The following is a 20,105-nucleotide window of genomic DNA, read 5'->3' on the forward strand; positions in this document are numbered from 1 at the left end:
CGCCTAGATTCAGCCTAAGGCCCGCCTAAGGCCCTTAGATGAGCTTAGGCATCTTGCGGGTCTCCCTAGGCTCCCGGAGGCGCCTTCAGGCCTGCCTGGGAAGCATTTTTTTTTTTTTTAAACGTGCATCCTGATTGGCTGATTAGACAGTTGTAGGATGCCTACAGCTGCCTAAAATCGGGACGGCACTTTGGAGAATCAGGGCCTGAATGCGTGTTTACCTCCCTTCAGCATCAAAAGGTTTTTCCAGTGCAATAGATGAGATATTCTAGACAAATGGGTTGTGTCCCAATGGCCACATGCCATATGCAGAAAGAATCCACTTTGGATTTTTTTCTGTGGCTCTGCTCTACTTAACTGTTCTCTCTGGCTTCACCTGTAGTTTTTCCCTTCTGTACACGTGCCAGCAGGAGTGTGCTTGTTCTGCTCTCTCCTTTTTGTTATTCAGTTTTTCATCCTTTTTTGAGATTTACTAGTTCTTAGAGCAGTTCTTCAGTTCTGGCTGCATGGAGAACACAGATGAAAAAGTGTAGTTTATTTCACAAAAGTACACTTTTTCATCCCAGTTCTGGAGACAGTTTCACCTTTGTGGGTGTTGGGGTTTTTTGTTGCATTTTTGGACTCCCTTTCTCTGTCTTCTGCATGAAGAACACAGACTTCGGTCTGCAGCTGACAGGCTGATCTCTGGTGGTACCTGTCAGCCAACCTTTATCTGCTTCTAAGGAGCTTGGAGCCATCCCCATTTTCTCTCCTTTTGCCGAACAAAGGTTCGAGCGCAGGCTATTAAGCATAACTAGGAAACTTGGTGGTGTCTCGCAGAGTGCCAGCTGTGTTTCTGACTTCCACCCATTTTTGAGCACATCCATTGGTCCACGAGGATGGAGGTGCAGTCAGGTGCGGAGTCTGACTGGCAGCCTGAAGATCAGCGTCAAGGAGACATTCCCTGCATGAGGCAGTGATTCTCTGATTCCAGCTTCTGTAAGAAAGCTGAGGCAGGCTACAGCACATTCCCAGCACAGGTCACCATGAGTAAAGGCTTGTCAGCTTGTGAGGTGAATCAGAGGGGGGTCTGAATTTCCAAGTTTTGAAGGTTTCTGCATTTCCCCACCTGAAAAATACAAAAATCGTAATTTTTAAAGTTTGCTGACTCTGAAAAATATTGCAATATATGGCATATTTAGCGATGGCCATCTTGGATTTTTTTTGCAATCTTTTTTTCAAAGGCTCCCTGCTTCTCCAAAATTTAATTTTTTTGCCTCAATCCTTTTTAGGATAGAGCCCTTGGGCTCTCCTAGTGTGAATTCTTGCCAGGATTGTGCACTTTTAATGCCTCAGAAGTGTCTTTGCGACACGAGCCTTGCGGTAGTGGCAGTGCAAAGTTTGCTTTCTTCCCCAGTTAAGCAGGTAACTAAATGCTCAGCTAGCCTGGTGGGGTGTCCCTCTTTGTTTTTGGGGCTCGACACAGCTGATAATTCCATGCACAAGGCAGCGGACCTTCCGCAGCTTAAGAACATAAGATTGTCAGACCCCGGATTTTGCTATGTTTTATTTTCAGGTTTTGTTTATTTTAGCTTTTTTTGGCGCAAATTCACTTTGTTTATTTTTGCTGTTTTTGGCACAAATTCACTGGTGGTGGCCATCTTGGATTTTTATTGATCTTTGTTTCAAAATTTTATTTCTGCCTCAATACCCCTCGATTTGCTTAAAATCTGCTGGATGTGTGCAGTGATTGTGCTGGATTGGTGCCAAATCAGCGACCGTAGAATGCAGAGGGAGGGGGCGGGAACTTCAGAATTTGCCGCCTCCGTATACTCTAGGGCTGGGGAGCTGGCCTTGGTCCGTGACTTCTGGAGTCTGGTGCAAAATGCCTGCATTCTGAGTCTGGGGACTCTTTTAGTGGGGCGAGTGTGCCTCAACAGATCCCTACCATGGTGGCGGAGTGTGACTTTTCACCAGAATTTATTTGGCTTCTCCAGAAAGCGTATTTGTGGACCCCGCTCTTCGCTGCAGCTGGCGGTCACGTCGTGGCCTTGTCAACCTGCTGTGCCAGTGTCAAAAAGACTATATAGTAGACTCCAAAGGGATCTCTGTGGGCCTTTTGGCCTTGAACCATATAAAGTTAAGTACTTAGTTGTTTTTTTCACGAATATGTGGATATAGTTTTAAAAATTTGGGGTGAAAATATTCACTTAAATTTTGCAATAAATAAATAAATTAATTAAAAATTAACACGGTTTTTGGACAGATCATAAAAATCATACCCTAGTAAGACACTCATTGGAGGCTGAGGTTTGGGCATTTGAGGTCCTTTTCCTTGTTTTTGAAAAACAATATACACCATTAATATATGAACTTTCTCTCTTTTCTTTGACACTAGGCAGGGTCGTGTGTTTCTTCCTAAGGCATGCGGACAGACATTTCAGCAGCAGGTCAGAGCTCTTCTGGACTTTCCGTCTCCCACGGCCTGGCTTTATCTTCAGGTTCTGAAATCCATGGCAGCCTCCTTGGAGGCAGTCTTCGGGGCCCGAGCTCACATGTACCCATTACAGGAGTCCCTCCTCTCTTGGTGGTCTCCACAGCATCATCCCCTTCAGATGCCGCTCCCCTGGACGGAGCCAGCTCGCAGCAGTTTGAGCTGGTAGCTTTAGGGAGAAGCTCTGCATCTGGGCAGGCTTCTTCGGATATCAGAGTGGATGCCAGACAGATGCCAGCCTGTCAGGGTGGGGTGCTCACTGCAGGGATTGTTATATTCAAGGGCAGTGGACTCCCTGTCAGAAACATTGGTCAATCAATAGTCTGGAGCTCAGGGTGTTACTTGCTCTCCAGCCCCTTCTGGAAGGAAAAGCAGTGCAGGTCTTCTCCACAACACCACGGTAGTGGTGTACATAAATCGTCTAGGGGCACAAGAAGTGATCCCTTCGGCCAGGAGGTTCGCATGCTGTTTCGCTGGGTGGAAGCTCATTTTCTCTCTTTCTCAGTGGCCCATGTGGACTAAGTCGACAACGTTCAGACAGACTTCCTCAGCTGACAGATCCTGAACCCGGGAGAATGGTCCCTCTCAAAGATGTTCCGGCTGATTGTGCAGCCCTGGGGTCAGCCCCAGATGGACTTGATGGCTTCAGCAGAGAACTCAAAGGCCAGGCACTTTTTCAGTTGAAGAATGCAGCATGGAAGCCTAGGGCTGGACTCCTTGGTTCAGCCCTGGCCTGTTTACAAGCTCCTTTATGTGTTCCCTCCGTGGCCTCTGGTCGGTCGGGTCATCTGCCGAATAGCAATGCATCCCAGCCTGGTGATTTTAGTAGCTCCAGATTGACCTTGTCGCACTTGGTATGCAGATCTCATCTGTCTTCAGTGGGACGAGAAGCTCCAGCTAGTTCTTCCGATAGCTTCTCAGTCAGGTGCCCATGAAAACTCCACGGCGCTTTGGTCTTATTGCATGGCTTTTGAGTGCTAAGCCTTGATGAAGCATGGTTATTAGGAGGTAGTTATCTCGACTACTATGGCGTCTTATGCCAAAGCTTGGAAGGCTCTCCAACAGTGGTGTGCTAAGGATCAGGTGGAGCCTGAGAGGGCTCCCATTTTGGTGGTCCTGGCTTTTCTTCAGGAGAGCCTAGACAAGGGTCTGGCAGTAGCCTCCCTTAAAGTTCAGGTTACAGGCCTCTCATGTTTTCGCTTACCAGATTTATGAGAGGGGTTCTTTGTTTGCATCCTCCCATTATGTCTTCCTTTCCCTTCGTGGAATCTTAACATTGTTTTGCAAGGCCTTGGAGAGGCCCTGTTTGAACTATGGATGGATGCTTCCCTTCTGGATCTAACGATCAAGACTTTCTGGTTGCCATTGTCTCGGCATGGCGTATATCGGAACTTCAGACTCTTTCGTGCAGGGAACCTTTTCTCCGTATTTCGGACGTAGGTGGTCTCAGTACTGTACCTTCCTTTCTGCTGAAGGTATCAACCTTTCATGTGAACCAGAAGGTTCGGTTGTCTGCGTTTCATCCTACAGGTTCGGAGCGCAAAGATCAGGTTTTACGCAAGTTGGATGTCTGGAGAGTCTTGCTCTACTATTTGGAGAAGACTAATGATTTCAGGCTGTCTGATCACCTTTTTGTCCTGATTGCTGCGCCTTGCCATGGTCAGCCAGCATCCAAGTCTTTGATCGCTTGATGGATTCGAATGGCCATTTCGAATGGCCATAAATAAATAAATACATTTCTGCGACTTACATTGCCCACGGCAAGCAGCCACCGATTTCACTTAAAGCGCACTCGACTAGAAATGTGGCTGCGTCGTGGGCAAAGTCTTCCGCGATTTCATCCTGATGAAATTTGCAGGGCAGTTATTTGGTCCTCTCTTGATACTTTTACCCGGTTTTACAGAGTGGATGTGGTGGCTCGTTCTGATGCCGCTTTTGGGACCTCAGTGCTGAGGGTAGGCTCTTCTGTTCCTCTCTAGCTGTTACAATTGCTTTGGTTCGTCACCTAGCATATGGAATCCAGAAGGGATGTAACAGAATGGAAGATTAGGTTTATACCTTCGATAATCCATATGGCCTGCCCTCTATGTATACACTCAGTTGTTTGGAATAGCCTGCTTTTCTGCCTCGGTTATTCTCCTTATAGGCTTGAAGATTTTCTAGCCAGTTGCCAGATCCTGTGGGGAAGTTTTCCGTGAGTATGTGCATTTTGCGAAAATTGGATGTCCAAAGAGTTCTACGTTAATAATGAGTTTCGCTTCTCTGACCATCTTTTTGTGCTGACTCATTCTTCTAAGCAGGGCACTGCCATTTCCAAGGCCACTATTTCCAAGTAAGGCCATTTCATCAGCTTATATTCTTTGTGGTAAACAGTCTCCTGTGTCTATTAAGGCGCATTCTACTAGAAGCATGGCCTCCTCGTGGGCTGAGACTAAAACGATCTCTCCTTAGGAGATCTGTAGGACAGCTACTTGGTCCACTCTGCACATGTTTGCCAAATTCTACAAAGTGGATGTGGCATTGAGACGGGACTCTGCCTTTGTGTCCTCAGTCTTGAGGGTCAACGCAGTCAGCCTGCCCTAGCCTTTTGGAACTGCTTTTGTACGTCCCACTTGTCTAGAATGTCTCATCTATTGCACTGGAAAAAGAGATTATGTACTTATCCTCGTAAGCTCTTTTCCAGTAGATAGATGAGACAATCTAGTCCTTCCTGTGCCTGCCTACTGTCTCAGTCTGTTTATGATTCTCCAAGTTGATTCTTGGATGTCATGGGCTGAGAAGAATCTGTATATATGTTCCTGTTTTATGCAGGGGTCATTTCTGAGCTCCTTTGATGCATTTGTTGGTTGTTTGCAGTTAATGTTCGCATATTAATTCTTGAGTAGAACTGTTGTTTATGGATGTGATTGCCATGGATGTCTCTACTTCCCGTTTTGTGAGGTGGCTCTCGGTGCTTGGGTACTAACTACAGGTGGAGCCAGAGAGCATAGTGAAGTAGAGCAGGGTCGCAGAAAAAAATCCAGAGTGAACTCCTTCTGCATGTGGCACACAGCCATTGGGATACAACCCACTTGTCTAGAATGTCTAACCTATCTACTGGAAAAGAGCTTACTACGGTAAGTATATAATCTCTTTTTAAACTAATAATATTGCTATTATTTATTTTAAATTTACATTAAAATTTGGTTTTAAAATATCTCTTTCCCTAAAATTTCTGAGCTATATAGAGCCTTATCAATGTGATTGATTACTTTGCTATCAGTAATTTATCAGTATTTATTTGGTACTTTCTATACTGCAATTCCATGGGTTAAAGCAGTGAACAATCTAAAATCAATAGGTGAAAAGGAATACCATAAATGTAAATGGACAGCAAAGAGTTAACACACATTACATTACATTACATTACATTACATTAGTGATTTTTATTCCGTCATTACCTTGTGGTTCAAGGCGGATTACAGAAGAGGATTTCTGGACATGTCCAGAGGTGTAGAGTAGAGCGGATTGAAATGTTTCATACGGTGTTAGTTAATAATAATAATAATAACAGTTTATATACCGCAGTATCGTGAAGTTCTATGCGGTTTACAAAAGATTAAACAAAGGTTAGTCTTCATGGATTTCTTGAATAGCAGGGTTTTTATTTCTTTTCTGAAAGTTTTGTAGTCTGGGGGTCACGATTAGTAAATTGGAGAGTTGGTGGTCTAGTTTTGCTGCCTGTGTGGCTAGAAGGCCATCGTGCAGTTTTTTCCGTTTGATGTCTCTGATTTGTAGTTGGTGGTCTAGTTTTACTGCCTGTGTGGCTAGAATGCCATCGTACAGTTTTTTCCATTTGATGTCTGATTTGAGGGTATATGAATGGTGTCTGGGTTCTCCTGTGTCTGGTTGTGGTAGTTTGGATTAGGCGGTTTTTCAAGTAGGCTGGGCTGTCATCATTTATGGATTTAAATAGTAGACAGTAGAATTTAAATAATATTCTTGCTTGAATTGGGAGCCAGTGTGAGTCAAGGTATGCCTTGGTGATATGGTCGTGTTTCTTAGTGAATAGATTAGTCTCAAGGCTGTGTTTTATACTGTTTGTAGTTGTTTTATCATTGTTGCGGGGCAGGGGAGATAGAAGATGTCGCAGTAGTCAAGGAGACCTAGGACTAGGGACTGTTCCATGAGCTGGAATTGTTTTCTGTCGAAGAATTTTCGGACTTGCCTTAGGTTTCTCAAGACCGCAAATGATTTCTGTATTATTTTGTGGATTTGTGGTTGCATGGTGCAGCATCTGTCTATCGTCATTCCCAGAAGTTTTAGAGTGGGTAGAGTGAGTTTATTTCTAGGTTTGTTATGGTTGGAGTTTTATTTTTTTCGAGAAGTATGAATTTTGTTTTGTCTAGGTTCAGTTTTAGTTTGTGGTCTTTCATCCATGTTGCCACTGTTTCTAGAGTTCTGTGTAGTGTGTGGGCGTTGGTTGATCAAAAGGAAGGAGAATGGTGATGTCGTCTGCATAGCTGTAGGAAGTTAAGCCTATTTTGTCTAAGCAAGTGCCGAGGGATGCAGTGTAGAAATTGAAGAGTGTTGGGGATAATGGCGATCCTTGGGGTATGCCACAGGGGTTGGACCATGGTTCTGATTTTTCATTGTCTGTCTTTACTCTGTGGGTCCTGGATTGTAGGAATCCTTGAAATCATGTGTGTACTTTGCCTGCGATTCCTATTCTATCTAGTATTTGTAACAGGATGTCATGGTCTACCAGGTCAAATGCTGCGGTGAGATCTAGTTGTATAATCAGCATTTTTTTGCCTGTGCTGAGGTGTTGTCTAGCTGTGTCCAGAAGGGAGCCTAGTAGTGTCTCAGTGCTGAAGTTGGTTCTGAATCCAGACTGTGTAAGGTGGAGCAAGTTGTGGTTTTCTAGATAGTTGGTGAGGAGTTTAGCTTGAGGCCTTCCATTAGCTTGACATATAGTGGAATTGAGGCTATGGGTCTGTAGTTGGATGGTTGATCTGTTGCTCCTTTTGGGTCTTTTAAGATTGGGGTGACGATGATTTTAAAAAACCCAAAAAATCATACAAGAGTGTATTGTGCTTAATATTTGGGAACCTCTCTCAAAATGTCCTGTTTGGGTTGGCATGTTCTTGTTATAGGCATAAATGGAGGCTTATACATAATGCAAGATGCCACAAAACAAATGGCAAAATAAATGTTTACCCTATACAATGTTACCATGTTTTAGAGCCCACGTAAAGATCCCAGAAGACATTCCTCAATGAAAACTAGAAAACAGTTAAAATGTGGAAAATTGCTTTTTTCACTTAAGACACTGAATTGTGACTTTGATTTTTTTGCCTCATCCAGATTCTATGCTTTTACTGTTAACAAGATCTTGATCTATCAGTTTCAAGATCATTAAGTCAGAAAACACTCTGGCAAAGTTAGCAATCAAAAGGCCTGAGCAATTTGTCTGCTAATATTTTGATCCTTCTTGCTCTACAGCTACAGGCGAAAGGGACCAGTGAGGGGCAATGAATGCTATTTCTGGAGAACTACTGGCTGCCATTTTGGAGAAAAGTGTCGGCATAGGCATATTCCTGAGAACAAAGGTGTAGACCGGAAGCCATGGAAATCATAAAAGAGTAGACTTGAGCAGTCACTGTCTAGTCGCTGTTCTCCCAAGCTCTGGATAACCATTGGATGGAGTTTTACCTTGCCATGAAGACAAGGATTAGTACATGGCAGGATGCAAAAAATGTTTGAAGCGCACTTTGAAAAGAGCAAATGGTATCCATTTCCCTTGCTGCCCCCTAATTCAGTGCATATGGGATTGGGTTTGTTTATATCTCTGGGAAATGTCTGAGCAGGTGCACAAGTCATCCCTTCACTGCTCAGTACTGGTGGGCACAAGGTGTCTTTTTATTGCTCTGTATGGCTGGAAACCAGGGCCAGTGAAGTTGGAGCAACCAAGGCTATTGCTGTGGAATAGGGGTATCCCGAACATGCATGAAGCTGAAAAAGATTGACTTTAAGGCCCATTTACAGCTTCTACCCTGTGTTCAAGCTTATGTTACACTAGTGGGAGCAAGGTATCCTTCAAAATGTAATAGCTCTCTACTGGTGGGAACATGGTATCTTACAAGCTTTCACTGGTAAGAAAGGGATATTTCATCTTGCACAGATTATTCCTAGTTTGAGCAAGTGTTATCCTTCAGTGCCCAGCCTTTTTGGGAAATGGGTATCCTAGAGGTGAGGAGTGGCCTAATGGTAGAGCTACTGCCTCAGCACCCTGAGTTTGTGGGATCAAATCCCAATGTTGCTCCTTGTGACCCTGGGCAAGTCACTTAATCCTCCATTGCCCCAGGTACAAAATAAGTACCTGTATAAATGTAAACCGCTTTGAATGTGTAACTACAAAAAAGCGGTATACAAGTCCCATTCCCCCCTTTATCCCTCATTTTTCCAGGAAATGGGGTAACCTATGATCTTTCACCTTTATTATAGGTAAAGTGACTGTGTTGGAGTTTAAGGGATGTTTGCTCCACATCTGCCATTGTTCTTGGTATTTCCCCTTTTGCACTTTTCAGTTTCTGTGGGAGAAAAGTCTTTGAGGTGGTCATACTGAAAAATACTTAAGCCAAGAGTATGTTTGTGTGTCTGTTGTATTTTATATATTCCTTATCCTGCTAGACTAGTCCAGACAAGTGGGTGGTATCCTCAACCAGCACATGGAGACACTGAGATTTCAGTGATGACATCACAAGTGGTGCAGCACTGGAACCTGCTAATATTTCTGCCCAATAGCCATCTACCATAGGGGCCTTACTCATCCCATCTCCTCCTCCTCCATAATAGGTTCATTCAAAATAGCTACCTGAGAATCTACAATTTCTAAATTTCAACTTCCTCAAGGTTTCTTATGAGGTTTAGGTTATTGTAATTAAAATACAAAAATAATGATTGGTCTGCTTTAATCAATGCCTTGGCCTTCTTAACTGTATATCTGTGTTCTGGTGTGAAAGATGTCTTGGGATATTCTTTACAATCTCTCTGGGGCTGGGGCATTCCTCTGTCAAAGGCAAAAGGAGTGAGAGATACCATCTTCTGCTGGGAAGATGCTCCTCCCCCCACACCTTCTTGCAGAACTGGGTATCTCATAAAGAAAGTTTTTGAGAGAATGGTAAACCTCCTGTGGTAAGTCTTATCCTCTGGATGGTCCTGTCAGTATTGTAACAGCAAGTCAAATAGAGCTGGAGGTGTGATAGACCCAGATTGATTTTCAAAGGATTGTATTAGTGAAGTGCTAGCTAAACTAAAGATGGACAAAGCAATGAGTCTGGATGCTATACTCCAAGGGAACTTAAGGAAGTTCTGGTGGCTGGCCAATTTGATGCTTCTCTAGAGTCAAGAGTAGCATCGGAGGACTGGAGAAGGGTGGATGTGGTCTCTCTCTACAAAAGTGGAAGTAAGGAAGAAGTGGAGAACTCCAGGCCCACAAGTCTGACTTCTGTGGTAAGTAAATTAATGGAAACACTTTTAAAACAGAGAATAGTAACATTTCTGGAATCCAGTGGATTACAGGACCCAAGGCAACACTGGAGGCAGGTCTTGTCAGACACAACTGATCAATTTCTTTGACTGGATGACTAGAGAATTGGATAGAGAGAGTATGCTAGATGTGGTGTATTTAGATCTTAGCAAAGCTTTTGACAGTGTTCCACGCAGGCATCTAATAAATGAGTGCCCTTGTTATGTGCCCCTGGGTAAGAGACTGGGTCAGGAACTCATTGAGTTGAAGATGATAGAGGGTAGTGGTCAGTGGAGATCACTCTGAGGAAAGGGATATTATCAATGGTATGCCTCAAGGTTCAGCCTGTTCTTTTTAACATTTTTGTAAGCGATATTGCTGAAGGGCTGTCTGGTAAGATTTGCCTCATTGTGGATGATACCAAAATCTTCAATAGAGTACACATCCCTGATGGTGTGGATAACTTGAGGAAGGACCTCATGATGCTTGAGGAAATTTGGCAGCTAATATTTAGGCCCTGTTTTACTAAGGTGCGCTAATCAATTTAGCGCGTGCTAAACACTAACGTGTGCATGTTAGTCTATGGACGCATTAGCGTTTAGCACGTGCTAATTTGATTAGCGCACCTTAGTAAAACAGGTGGTTAATGTTAAGAAATTCAAGGTCATGTATTTGGGTTGCAAAGAAACAGTACAGTTTAGGTGGTGAAGAACCTTTGTGCATGAAAGGAGCAGGACTTGGGTGTGATAGTATGTGGTGATCTTAAGGTGGCCAAACAGGTTGAAAAGGTGCCAGCGAAAGCTAGAAGGATTCTTGGGAGCATAGGGAGAAGAATGGCCAGTAAGAAAAATTTGCTATTGATGCACCTGTATAAGACTAGCGAGATCTCATTTAGAACACACCTTAAAAAAGATATAAACAGGATAATCAGTCCAGAGGAAGGCTATGAAAATGATCAGTGGTCTACATCATAAGGGACAGACTTAAAAATCGTGTACTTTGGAGGAAAGGCAGATGTGATAGAGACGTTTAAATACCTGCATGGCATAAATATGTATAAGGCAAATCCCTTTCTTTTTAAAAAAAAATTCTTTATTCATTTTTAAATCTTACATCAAGTGTACAAACATTAAAGCAATACAATTAAACACATCACTTGACAATCTTTCTATTTTATCTTATAATACATAAAATTACCACCCTCCCCCCATCACTCCCTCTATTATTTTCCCAATATGAATATTAATATATAAAGCTTCCCCCTTCCTAACATTAAATCCCTTTCAATTGACAGGAAACTCCAGAGTGAGATGGCATGGGATGAAGTTAAGAGGTGATAGGCTCAGGAGTAATCTTAAATACTGTGGATGGGCAGACTGGATGGGCCTTTTGGCCTTTATCTGCTTTCATGTTTCTATATATCTATGACTTGTAGATTTTTAACATAATTGCCTTCTTTTATTGTTTAGGAATGTAAATAGGTTGTCTTTAATCAATCTCTCTTTTGGGGGGTTTTTTTGTTGGGGGGTTCCTCTCATACCATCAGGTGCACTTCCCTTAGGATTAGCCATGAAATTGGTCATTGGTCGGTCCAGGAAATTCATATCAATGGCTAATTAGTACAGAGTCAGCATAGTAGAGTTTGGTGTGTAACTCCTGTACCAATGAATATCCAGAGTAGTACTCTGCCTGGTTCCAGTGTATAAAGGAGCCCTGTAAGCTTCTAGAGGTTCAGAGTCTTGTCAAGGGTTTTATTCTTTTGTGTCCAGAGTTTGGGTTCCCAGTCTGAAGTTTCCTGGGGAATAGTCCTTTCATCAGGCTTTATTCTTCTTGGCAATAGCTTTGTTAAGTTGTACCTTGGGTTCTTCCTCTTCAGAATCTTTCCCAACTCTGTCTTCCAAAATTCCAAGGTGTGTTGTTGGTGGTAGTGAGGGGTAAACCTGGAAAGGGAATGAACAGGTCAGGGGAGTGCCTGGCAGTAGTGCGGGCAATTTATATAATTTTTGCATTTATGCACTTAAACTGCCTATGTCAAAAACAAAAGAAGGGGAAAAACGCCTTCTCAAATTGAAGGAAGAGCAAATCTCAATAGACAATATATATGAAACTCCCCTATACAGTAATGTAAATACTTGACACTTTCACCAATCTTGAAATGCAGCACTGTGAGAAAAGTATATGCTCAGAGACCGGAGGCCCAAGGAGAGGGACTCAACCCCAAATATAGCCTCACCACCCAATCATAGTATATATTTTCATAAATGACCAATTGTTCTTAATTTTTTAATTGATTACAATCTTCAATATGTCCAAATAATTATCAAATTGTGAATGTTGCATAAATGCACTTATCTGCTTAAAGGTTCCGACGTGCCATGTTTCGGTCCTGCTTCAGGGAACTTCAAAGGAAAAAAATTTTGCACTTGTTCAATGGTCAGATCTCTAATAAAGCTCAAATGCACTTAGAAAAATGTGACATTCAAAATAGCTTGGTAACTAGAAGCCAGCTGATGTGGCTCAGTGGTTAAGGCTGTTTCTTCCATCTTCCCTAGGTGGTAGGTTCAAATCCACAGAAAACCCAGATACTCGGACTGCAAGAGCGTCACCAGTGGGGTGCCGCAGGGCTCAGTGCTTGGACCTGTGCTCTTCAACATCTTTATAAATGATCTGGACATTGGTACGACGAATGAGATGATTAAATTTGCAGGCGATACGAAGTTATTCAGAGTAGTGAAGACACGGGGGGATTGCGAAGATCTGCAACATGACATAATCATGCTCGAGGAATGGGCATCAACATGGCAGATGAGGTTCAACGTGGATAAGTATAAAGTGATGCATGTACGTAACAAAAATCTCATGCACGAATACAGGATGTCTGGGGCGTTACTTGGAGAGACCCCCCCAGGAAAGAGACTTGGGAGTAGTGTCAACAGGTTGATGAAGCCATCTGCGCAATGCGCAGCAGCGGAGAAAAGGGCAAATAGGATGCTAGGAATGATTAAGAAGGAGATCACGAACAGATCAGAGAAGGTTATCATGCCGCTGTACCGGGCCATGGTACGCCCTCACCTGGAATACTGCGTCCAGCACTGGTCACCGTAAATGAAGAAGGACACGGTACTACTCGAAAGGGTCCAGAGAAGAGCAACTAAAATGGTTAAGGGGATGGAGGAGTTGCCGTACAGCGAGAGATTAGAGAAACTGGGCCTTTTCTCCCTTGAAAAGAGGAGACTGAGAGGGGACATGATCAAAACATTCAAGATAATGAAGGGAATAGACTTAGTAGATAAAGACAGGTTGTTCACCCTCTCCAAAGTAGAGAGAACAAGAGGGCACTCTCTAAAGTTAAAAGGGGACAGATTCCGTACAAATGTAAGGAAGTTCTGCTTCATCCAGAGAGTGGTAGAAAACTGGAACGCTCTTCCGGAGTCTGTCATAGGGGAAAATACCCTCCAGGGATTCAAGGCAAAGTTAGACAAGTTCTTGCTGAACCAGAATGTACGCAGGTAGGGCTAGTCTAAGGGTGCTGGTCTTTGACCAGAGGGTCGCCACTTGAGCAGACTGCTGGGCACGATGGACCAAAGGTCTGACCAAGCAGCGGCAATTCTTATGTTCTTATGGTCATGAACCCCAGCACATACAGTCGACTCCACCTAAGTGCACTTCAGTTAATCGCACGCTTCGGTTATCTTCAGCCTACCACCATGGTCCCGTGTTTTGTTTTGTTTTGTTTTTTTACATTAAAGTCAATGAATGTAAACTATGGATAATTGCAATTCTGATAAGCACACAATCCGCTTATGCGCACTGATGTTATAGGTCCCACCTCTATTCAGGTTCACGTTATGTTCATTCCGGTTAAAAGCAATCACGTTCTCATATGGATGAGCCACTTGTTTTGGATCAGCAGTCTAAGCCTGGCCAGGTGTTCGAACTTTCGGAATTGCACCATGTCGTTACGTAGCAAAAATCTTTATCTTTGGCTGAATGTGTCCACCATGCTTGACAAAAGTCATTGTCTTTGGCTGAGCGTGTCAATGTCTTAAAGAGACTTGATCAACTGGAGAGTCAGGTCTCTATTGCAAAACATTACAGCTTTCATCCTAGCCAGATTTCTCGGATTTACAAAAAAAAAAAAAGCATGCCATATTGAAATACTGGCAAAACAACAGCAATCCTACTAGAAAACGGAAAAGAATTGAGAAGGCTGGAGAAGTTGAACAGACATTGCTGTGATGGTTTGCTGAAGCTAGAAGTCGTCAACTGCCAATCAGTGGGCCTCTGCTGATGGAGAAAGCAGCACAGCTATCCGAAGAACTGGGCTTTGAAGACTTCAAAGTAACAAACGGATGGCTAGAGAGGTGGAAAGTTCATAATGGCATAAAATTTAAGAAGCAGCATGGCGAAAAACAAGATCCGGATGAGTTTGGTGCAGAAAGATGGGTCATAGAAGTGTTACTATCAGTCATTGGTGGATATGAACCATGCAACGTTTTCAATGCTGATGAGACGGGCCTGTACTGGGGTGCCATCCCTGATGGAACATTGGCTTTCAAACACAGTGAAACTGTTGGCTTCAAGGTGCCAAAGGAACGGGAAAAGTCCCATTGGACTGGAAAACAGCTAACGTCATTCCGCTCCACAAAAAGGGATGCAGGTCGGAGACTGCAAATTACAAACCGGTAAGTTTCACATCAGTTTTGTGTAAACTTATGGAAAAGTTGATTAAACACAAATTAGATACGATGAGAGACTGAGGGATCTCCACCAGCAAGGATTTACAAAGGGAAGGTCCTGCCAGTCCAATCTGATCAGCTTCTTTGACTGGGTAACGGAAAAGCTAGATATGGGAGAGTCCCTGGATGTCGTGTATTTGGACTTCAGTAAGGCTTTTGAAGTGTCCCACATCGTAGGTTACTGAACAAGATGAGTTCGTTGGGACTAGGAGAAACATTGACTGCATGGGTTAAAGACTGGCTCAGTGGCAGACTTCAAAGGGTAGTGGTAAATGGTACTCCCTCCGAAACGTCGGAAGTGATCAGTGGAGTGCCGCAGGTTATCAGCACAATAGGTCTTGGTTATCAGCACAATAGGCCTTCGTTCACAGATGGGGAGGGAAAAGGTATCATGCAGGGTAGGGTCCCCTCCTTAGGCAATAGGTGTGAGTTTGAGATAAGGAACATGTGCCACATACCCCACATATTAACTTGCAGGAGTGCCACCACATTTCCTGTATGAAAACAGGTAATGGTTGTCTTACCTGCGCGTCTCTGAGAAGTGTCCATGCCTCCCACACCAGCTGGTGTTCCAGGCCCAGCTATGCTCAGTATCTCCCTCTCCAGGGCATTCAGTTGAAGCCGACTACCAGGACCCTGTGCAGCAGTCATCTCCACCTTCTGCCGGACTTGCCTCCCCATTGCCCGCCAGCATTTTGTAATGCCTCTACCTCACAGTATTGATGGTAACTGGCATCATTCTCATTGCAGATCTGGTTCCAGATAGCCTGCTGACCCTCTGTGCCAATCCTATCGGCTTCTCTCCCAAACAGGGCATCATAGTTGGCACCCACCTGGGTGACAAGAATCCTAACCTCTCCAGGGAGAAAGTTCTTTTTGTGTTTAGGACCCCTGTTGCCAAATGCACAGAGCAATCTTGGGTGATTCAATAGACAACGCCTTTATAAATTTGTTAGACGCCCTAAAAATGAGCAGTTCTGTAATTGATGCCTGAACATATAGATGCAGTAGAATTCTTAAGGTGCCGCTTGGCACGATTCTAGAACGTGAGTCTATATTTTCTAGAGTAGCACTGGACACCGTTTTCATAGAAGCATATCCGACGCCTATATTTTAGGCATCATTTATCGAATCTGGCCTATATTGCATAACAGTAATCGCGTGTGCAATTGTCAATATGGAATTTGTGCTTAATACATTCTGTCCTGTGTCTAATTTAGGTATCCTTTTGAGAATTATCCCTTAAGAGAATCTATAAGGTCGCTACATCATGTTAACATGTTATGTTGAAAAATGTTAATTCTGATGATGCATGTTTTTCAAGTTCTATTGATCTGTTTTGTCAAAAGTATTCTGTGTTACATAACATAACAGTAATCTTATATACCGCAAAACCTCACAGCTCAGCATGGTTTACAAGAAAGAGAACTGCACATACGCAGTGAAATGACAATTCTATAATAAAAAGTATTCAAAGAGAAAAAAAGAGGAATTTTGACAACTGACTTACTAAAAAGTTCTTAAAAAGATGGTTTTTTAAAAATTTCATGAAGTTAATGTAAGAGTAGGAACTGACAGGTTCCTGTGCTGTGCCTTGTGCTAGTGATAATGTCACTGAAGTCTGTGTTCGCTGCCGCCATTTGCTTGTTGTGTGATGTCATCTATTTGTCAGGACTGGTCTAATAGAATTCAAGGAAAGAAAATTAGCAGGTTAGAATAAATTTTATTTTATTCAAACAAGTCTACCAGATGTTTGAAGTCAAATGAGTAACTTCATTCTAAATATACTTTTATTGCAACTTTTTTAAATATTGGCAACTCTAATTATATAAACAAATGGCAATGGTTATAATGGGGATAATTATAAAACACATTTTCTGCATATAGAATAGTGCAGATGAATAAGTGCATACAAGTATCCGTCCTGACAGAAGTATACATTTTTACATGGGTTGGGTGTAAAAAGACACTATTGCAATTACATGCATATATGCACAATGTACACCCTTTTGAGACAGGAGCAACTATGTGTGTTTAAATTCACAGAGGAGCATTTATGTGCTTTTGGTAATAGTTCTGGGTGCCTATTATATAAAGGCACATAGGCTTCTATGCTGCCTTTGTAAAATATACAGAAAGTAGATACATTTGAACATTTTTATAGGTACTCTGTGATAAAATTAACCGTTTATGCATAGATCACGTCTTTGTCATTCTGAAGATTCAAAAGATGGAAATTCCCTTGTGCCATCCTCTTTATAAAAATGCCAAACTGGAACTCCATCAAGCTGATGCATTTGTAAAATATTTCACGCCAATGAGATTGGTTAAATTGAAGTCCCTTACACCAGCAGATTTCTAGAGACTCTTAAGGACTAAGAATCCATTCCGGTACTATTTTTCTAGAGACTTCAAACACTTGACATTTTCTCCGATAAGCTTCTTTGTAGTATAATTCATAGGATTAAATCCCCTTATTTCACTACAATTTAAGGCATGCTCTGAAGATTGTTTTGCCAGTTCTCTCATAAGAGACGACACCATTCTAGAGACTGCTCAGAAGATTGAAGTGCCAAAACTGTTCTAGTCCTTGTATTTGTTCCATTCTAAGGTGTCTCCAAACATTGACAGACCCTTTTGTTTCCATCTAGCAGGTTTCCTTTGATGGCAGAAAATGAAAATTTAATCAGCAACCTGAGGGAGTTTTGATCTGCGTAGCATTATGCAGACCTTGTGCTTCTGAAGAGTGCGCATCAAACTAATAATGTAGGGTGTAAAGTTCTTGCTCCTCAAAAGTAGGATTCTAAGATTATTCATACTAAATTGTAGTATAAGTAATCATGTGTAATAAATTGTTGGGAAAGTATGAATCCTGCTTTTAGCAGACTTAAACTGTGAATTAACAGGGACCAACACAGTGACCCAGTTGATCAAGTAAGTGACTGTCACCATGAGGTGACATCCCTGTGCCTTTCTTTCTGCATACTTTTCTAGATGTGCATTTAGAGTATACATAATACTTGCACATATCTGTGTGGATGTATCTGTGTGGAGAACCGATATTTCTAATTTTTGCATAGAAATTTTTTTCAGCTAGAATTTTTTTTTTTTTTTAAGTTTAGTTCAAATTTTCATCAGCGTTATGGAGTGCTTTTCTTCCACTAAGTCAGTTACCCAGGGCATCTCATATTCCCCATACTAGGAAACGTTGCTGTAGCTAAAAGTTCACACACCACATTCCAATCATTGTATTCTTTGCGGTTCATAGACAAGTCGGCGAAAGACAAAGGCACGCGCCAACAACTGAGCGCAAGACGGAGGCGCGCAATGAAGAAAATTACAGTTTTTAGGGGCTCCGACGGGGGGTTTTGTTGGGGAGCACCCCCAGTTTACTTAATAGAGATTGCGCTGGTGTTGTGGGGGGTTGTAACATAAGAACATAAGTAGTCGCCTCCGCCGGGGCAGACCAGAGGTCCATCCCGTTCAGCGGTCCGCTCATGCGGTGGCCCATCAGGCATATTGCCTGAGCATCGGTCCCTGACTAATTTTATACCTACCTCTACACTTATCTCTAAATCTTCCACTGCTCTTATCTGTACCCCTCAATCCCTTTGTCCTCTAGGAACCTATCCAGGTCTTCCTTGAAACCCTGTACTGTGCTATTTCCTATCACGGCCTCCGGAAGGGTGTTCCATGTGTCCACCACCCTCTGTGTGAAAAAGAATTTCCTTGCGTTTGTTCTAAACCTCCTGTCCCCCTTCAATTTCATCGAGTGTCCCCTTGTTCTTGTGGTTTCTTTCAAATTGAAAAATCTGTCCTTGTCAACCTTTTCGATGCCCCTCAGGATCTTGAAGGTCTCTATCATATCTCCTCTGAGTCTCCGCTTTTCCAGGGAGAACAGCCCCAGCTTCTTCAGTCCCTAAAAACAGGGAAAAAATAAAGTTTTCAGTAAAATGTGGGGGGTTACAACCCCCCACAACGCGGCGCGATCTCTATTAAGTAAAGTGGGGGGTTCACCCCCCACGCCCTCCCCGTCGGAGCCGTAAAAACAGTAATTTTGTGCAGCACGCGCCTCCGCGCTGCGCTCAATTGTCTGCACGCGCCTTTGTCCCGGCGTGCTTATGACCTGACACCATTCTTTGCAGGTGTAACAACTCACTGCATGTTGAAGTCCTATAATCCAGTTTTACAGCAATGGTTCAGGCCTAAGAGTAATAATTCACATTGATATATGATTCCTATTGTGACCCAAATTGTTTTCAATGCAAGGAGGAATAGAAATGAAAACATGTAAAACTGATCCTTCTGTTCATGTTATTTCATCATTATTGCCAAAGGAAAAACATCCTTCCAAAACTAAGACCCATGAAGTGGTGACAGTAACTTTCACCAGATGGAGATAGAAGCTGCCCTTGTCAACGGAATTCCTCCTTGACTGTGTGTCATAATAACCCAATTCTGATTTGTTGTAGCTCTTAGCCTTTTGTCCCAGACTTACACTTAGATACAAAAGTGTTTCCAAAGCAGACGGGTACATTCCTTTAGTTTTCAGGGTGTTTTTGAAGCTCAAACAGAATTAAAGTGATTATGGGTTGTCCTAGTGTTTTAAGTACTTGCTAAGACAGTTTCATAGGAACCTTCATGGAATAAGTTGTGTATTATATGGACAGATTTTTCTAACTGTAAGCATACTCCAATTAGACTTTTCACCAGAAGTGCTGAAACCCCCTTTCCCACAACCAAAATGTGCCCCCCTGAGGATTTCCTTTCAGCTCAGTTATTAATCTGCCGTGCTAGTCTAACTCTACTAATCATTTCTTTCATGTATTGCCTGTTTATATATCGGGGTGCTAATAGTTGATAATGTATCCTTGTTTTATTTGAAGGTATATTTCTCTTCCTTTCTGTGTTACGCAAACCATGTGAGAGTTGTACTGTGACAAGTGTCTATGCCAGCTTACTAGTTGGCCTTTCTTTTTTAAGAGCATTATTGCCAAGAAAATGATACATCAAGCACTAGGGGGAGATGCACTTGATTGCTTAATAGATCCACCCAAGAAAAATGGAGTAACATTGCTGTTCTCTGAAGGTACATGGACAATCTGTTTATAAATAAGAACCTTTTTAGGAATTTTTTAATTTCAAAATCAAAAAATAATTTTGCACAATTAATTTCAATTTATAACATTAAGGCTACTGGTTATGTTGAAAATAAAAAAAATGTGGAGGGAAAAAAAGACCTCAGATAACCAGACCACCTGAAACAAAATATTTCAATGCTGGCAGAGTGCTCTGAATTATAGGTTAAAAAAACCCCCAAACGCCACACATTAATAATGTAAAAGGCAGAGTCTAAACGTACAGGTCCTCAAAAAAGATATCT

At 42.5% G+C, this 20,105-nt stretch overlaps 1 protein-coding gene across 4 annotated transcripts in view; it reads left to right on the forward strand.

The window, feature by feature from the left end:
- Positions 1–18,089, forward strand: part of LOC117359008 (protein STIP1 homolog) — a 123,072-nt gene extending 104,983 nt beyond the window's left edge. For 3 of the 4 annotated variants that reach the window (XM_033941064.1, XM_033941066.1, XM_033941067.1), the window contains one exon: positions 7,958–9,930. In XM_033941064.1, coding sequence (XP_033796955.1) covers positions 7,958–8,093 — 136 coding nt within the window. In that variant the 3' untranslated portion in view covers positions 8,094–9,930. Of the gene's footprint in view, positions 1–7,957; positions 9,931–17,373 lie in introns of those variants that run through there. The other variant, XM_033941065.1, reaches the window with a different exon arrangement.
- Positions 18,090–20,105: the final 2,016 nt, after the last annotated feature.

Source organism: Geotrypetes seraphini, chromosome 4 (genome assembly GCF_902459505.1).
Source record: "Geotrypetes seraphini chromosome 4, aGeoSer1.1, whole genome shotgun sequence".
Taxonomy (NCBI): domain Eukaryota; kingdom Metazoa; phylum Chordata; class Amphibia; order Gymnophiona; family Dermophiidae; genus Geotrypetes; species Geotrypetes seraphini.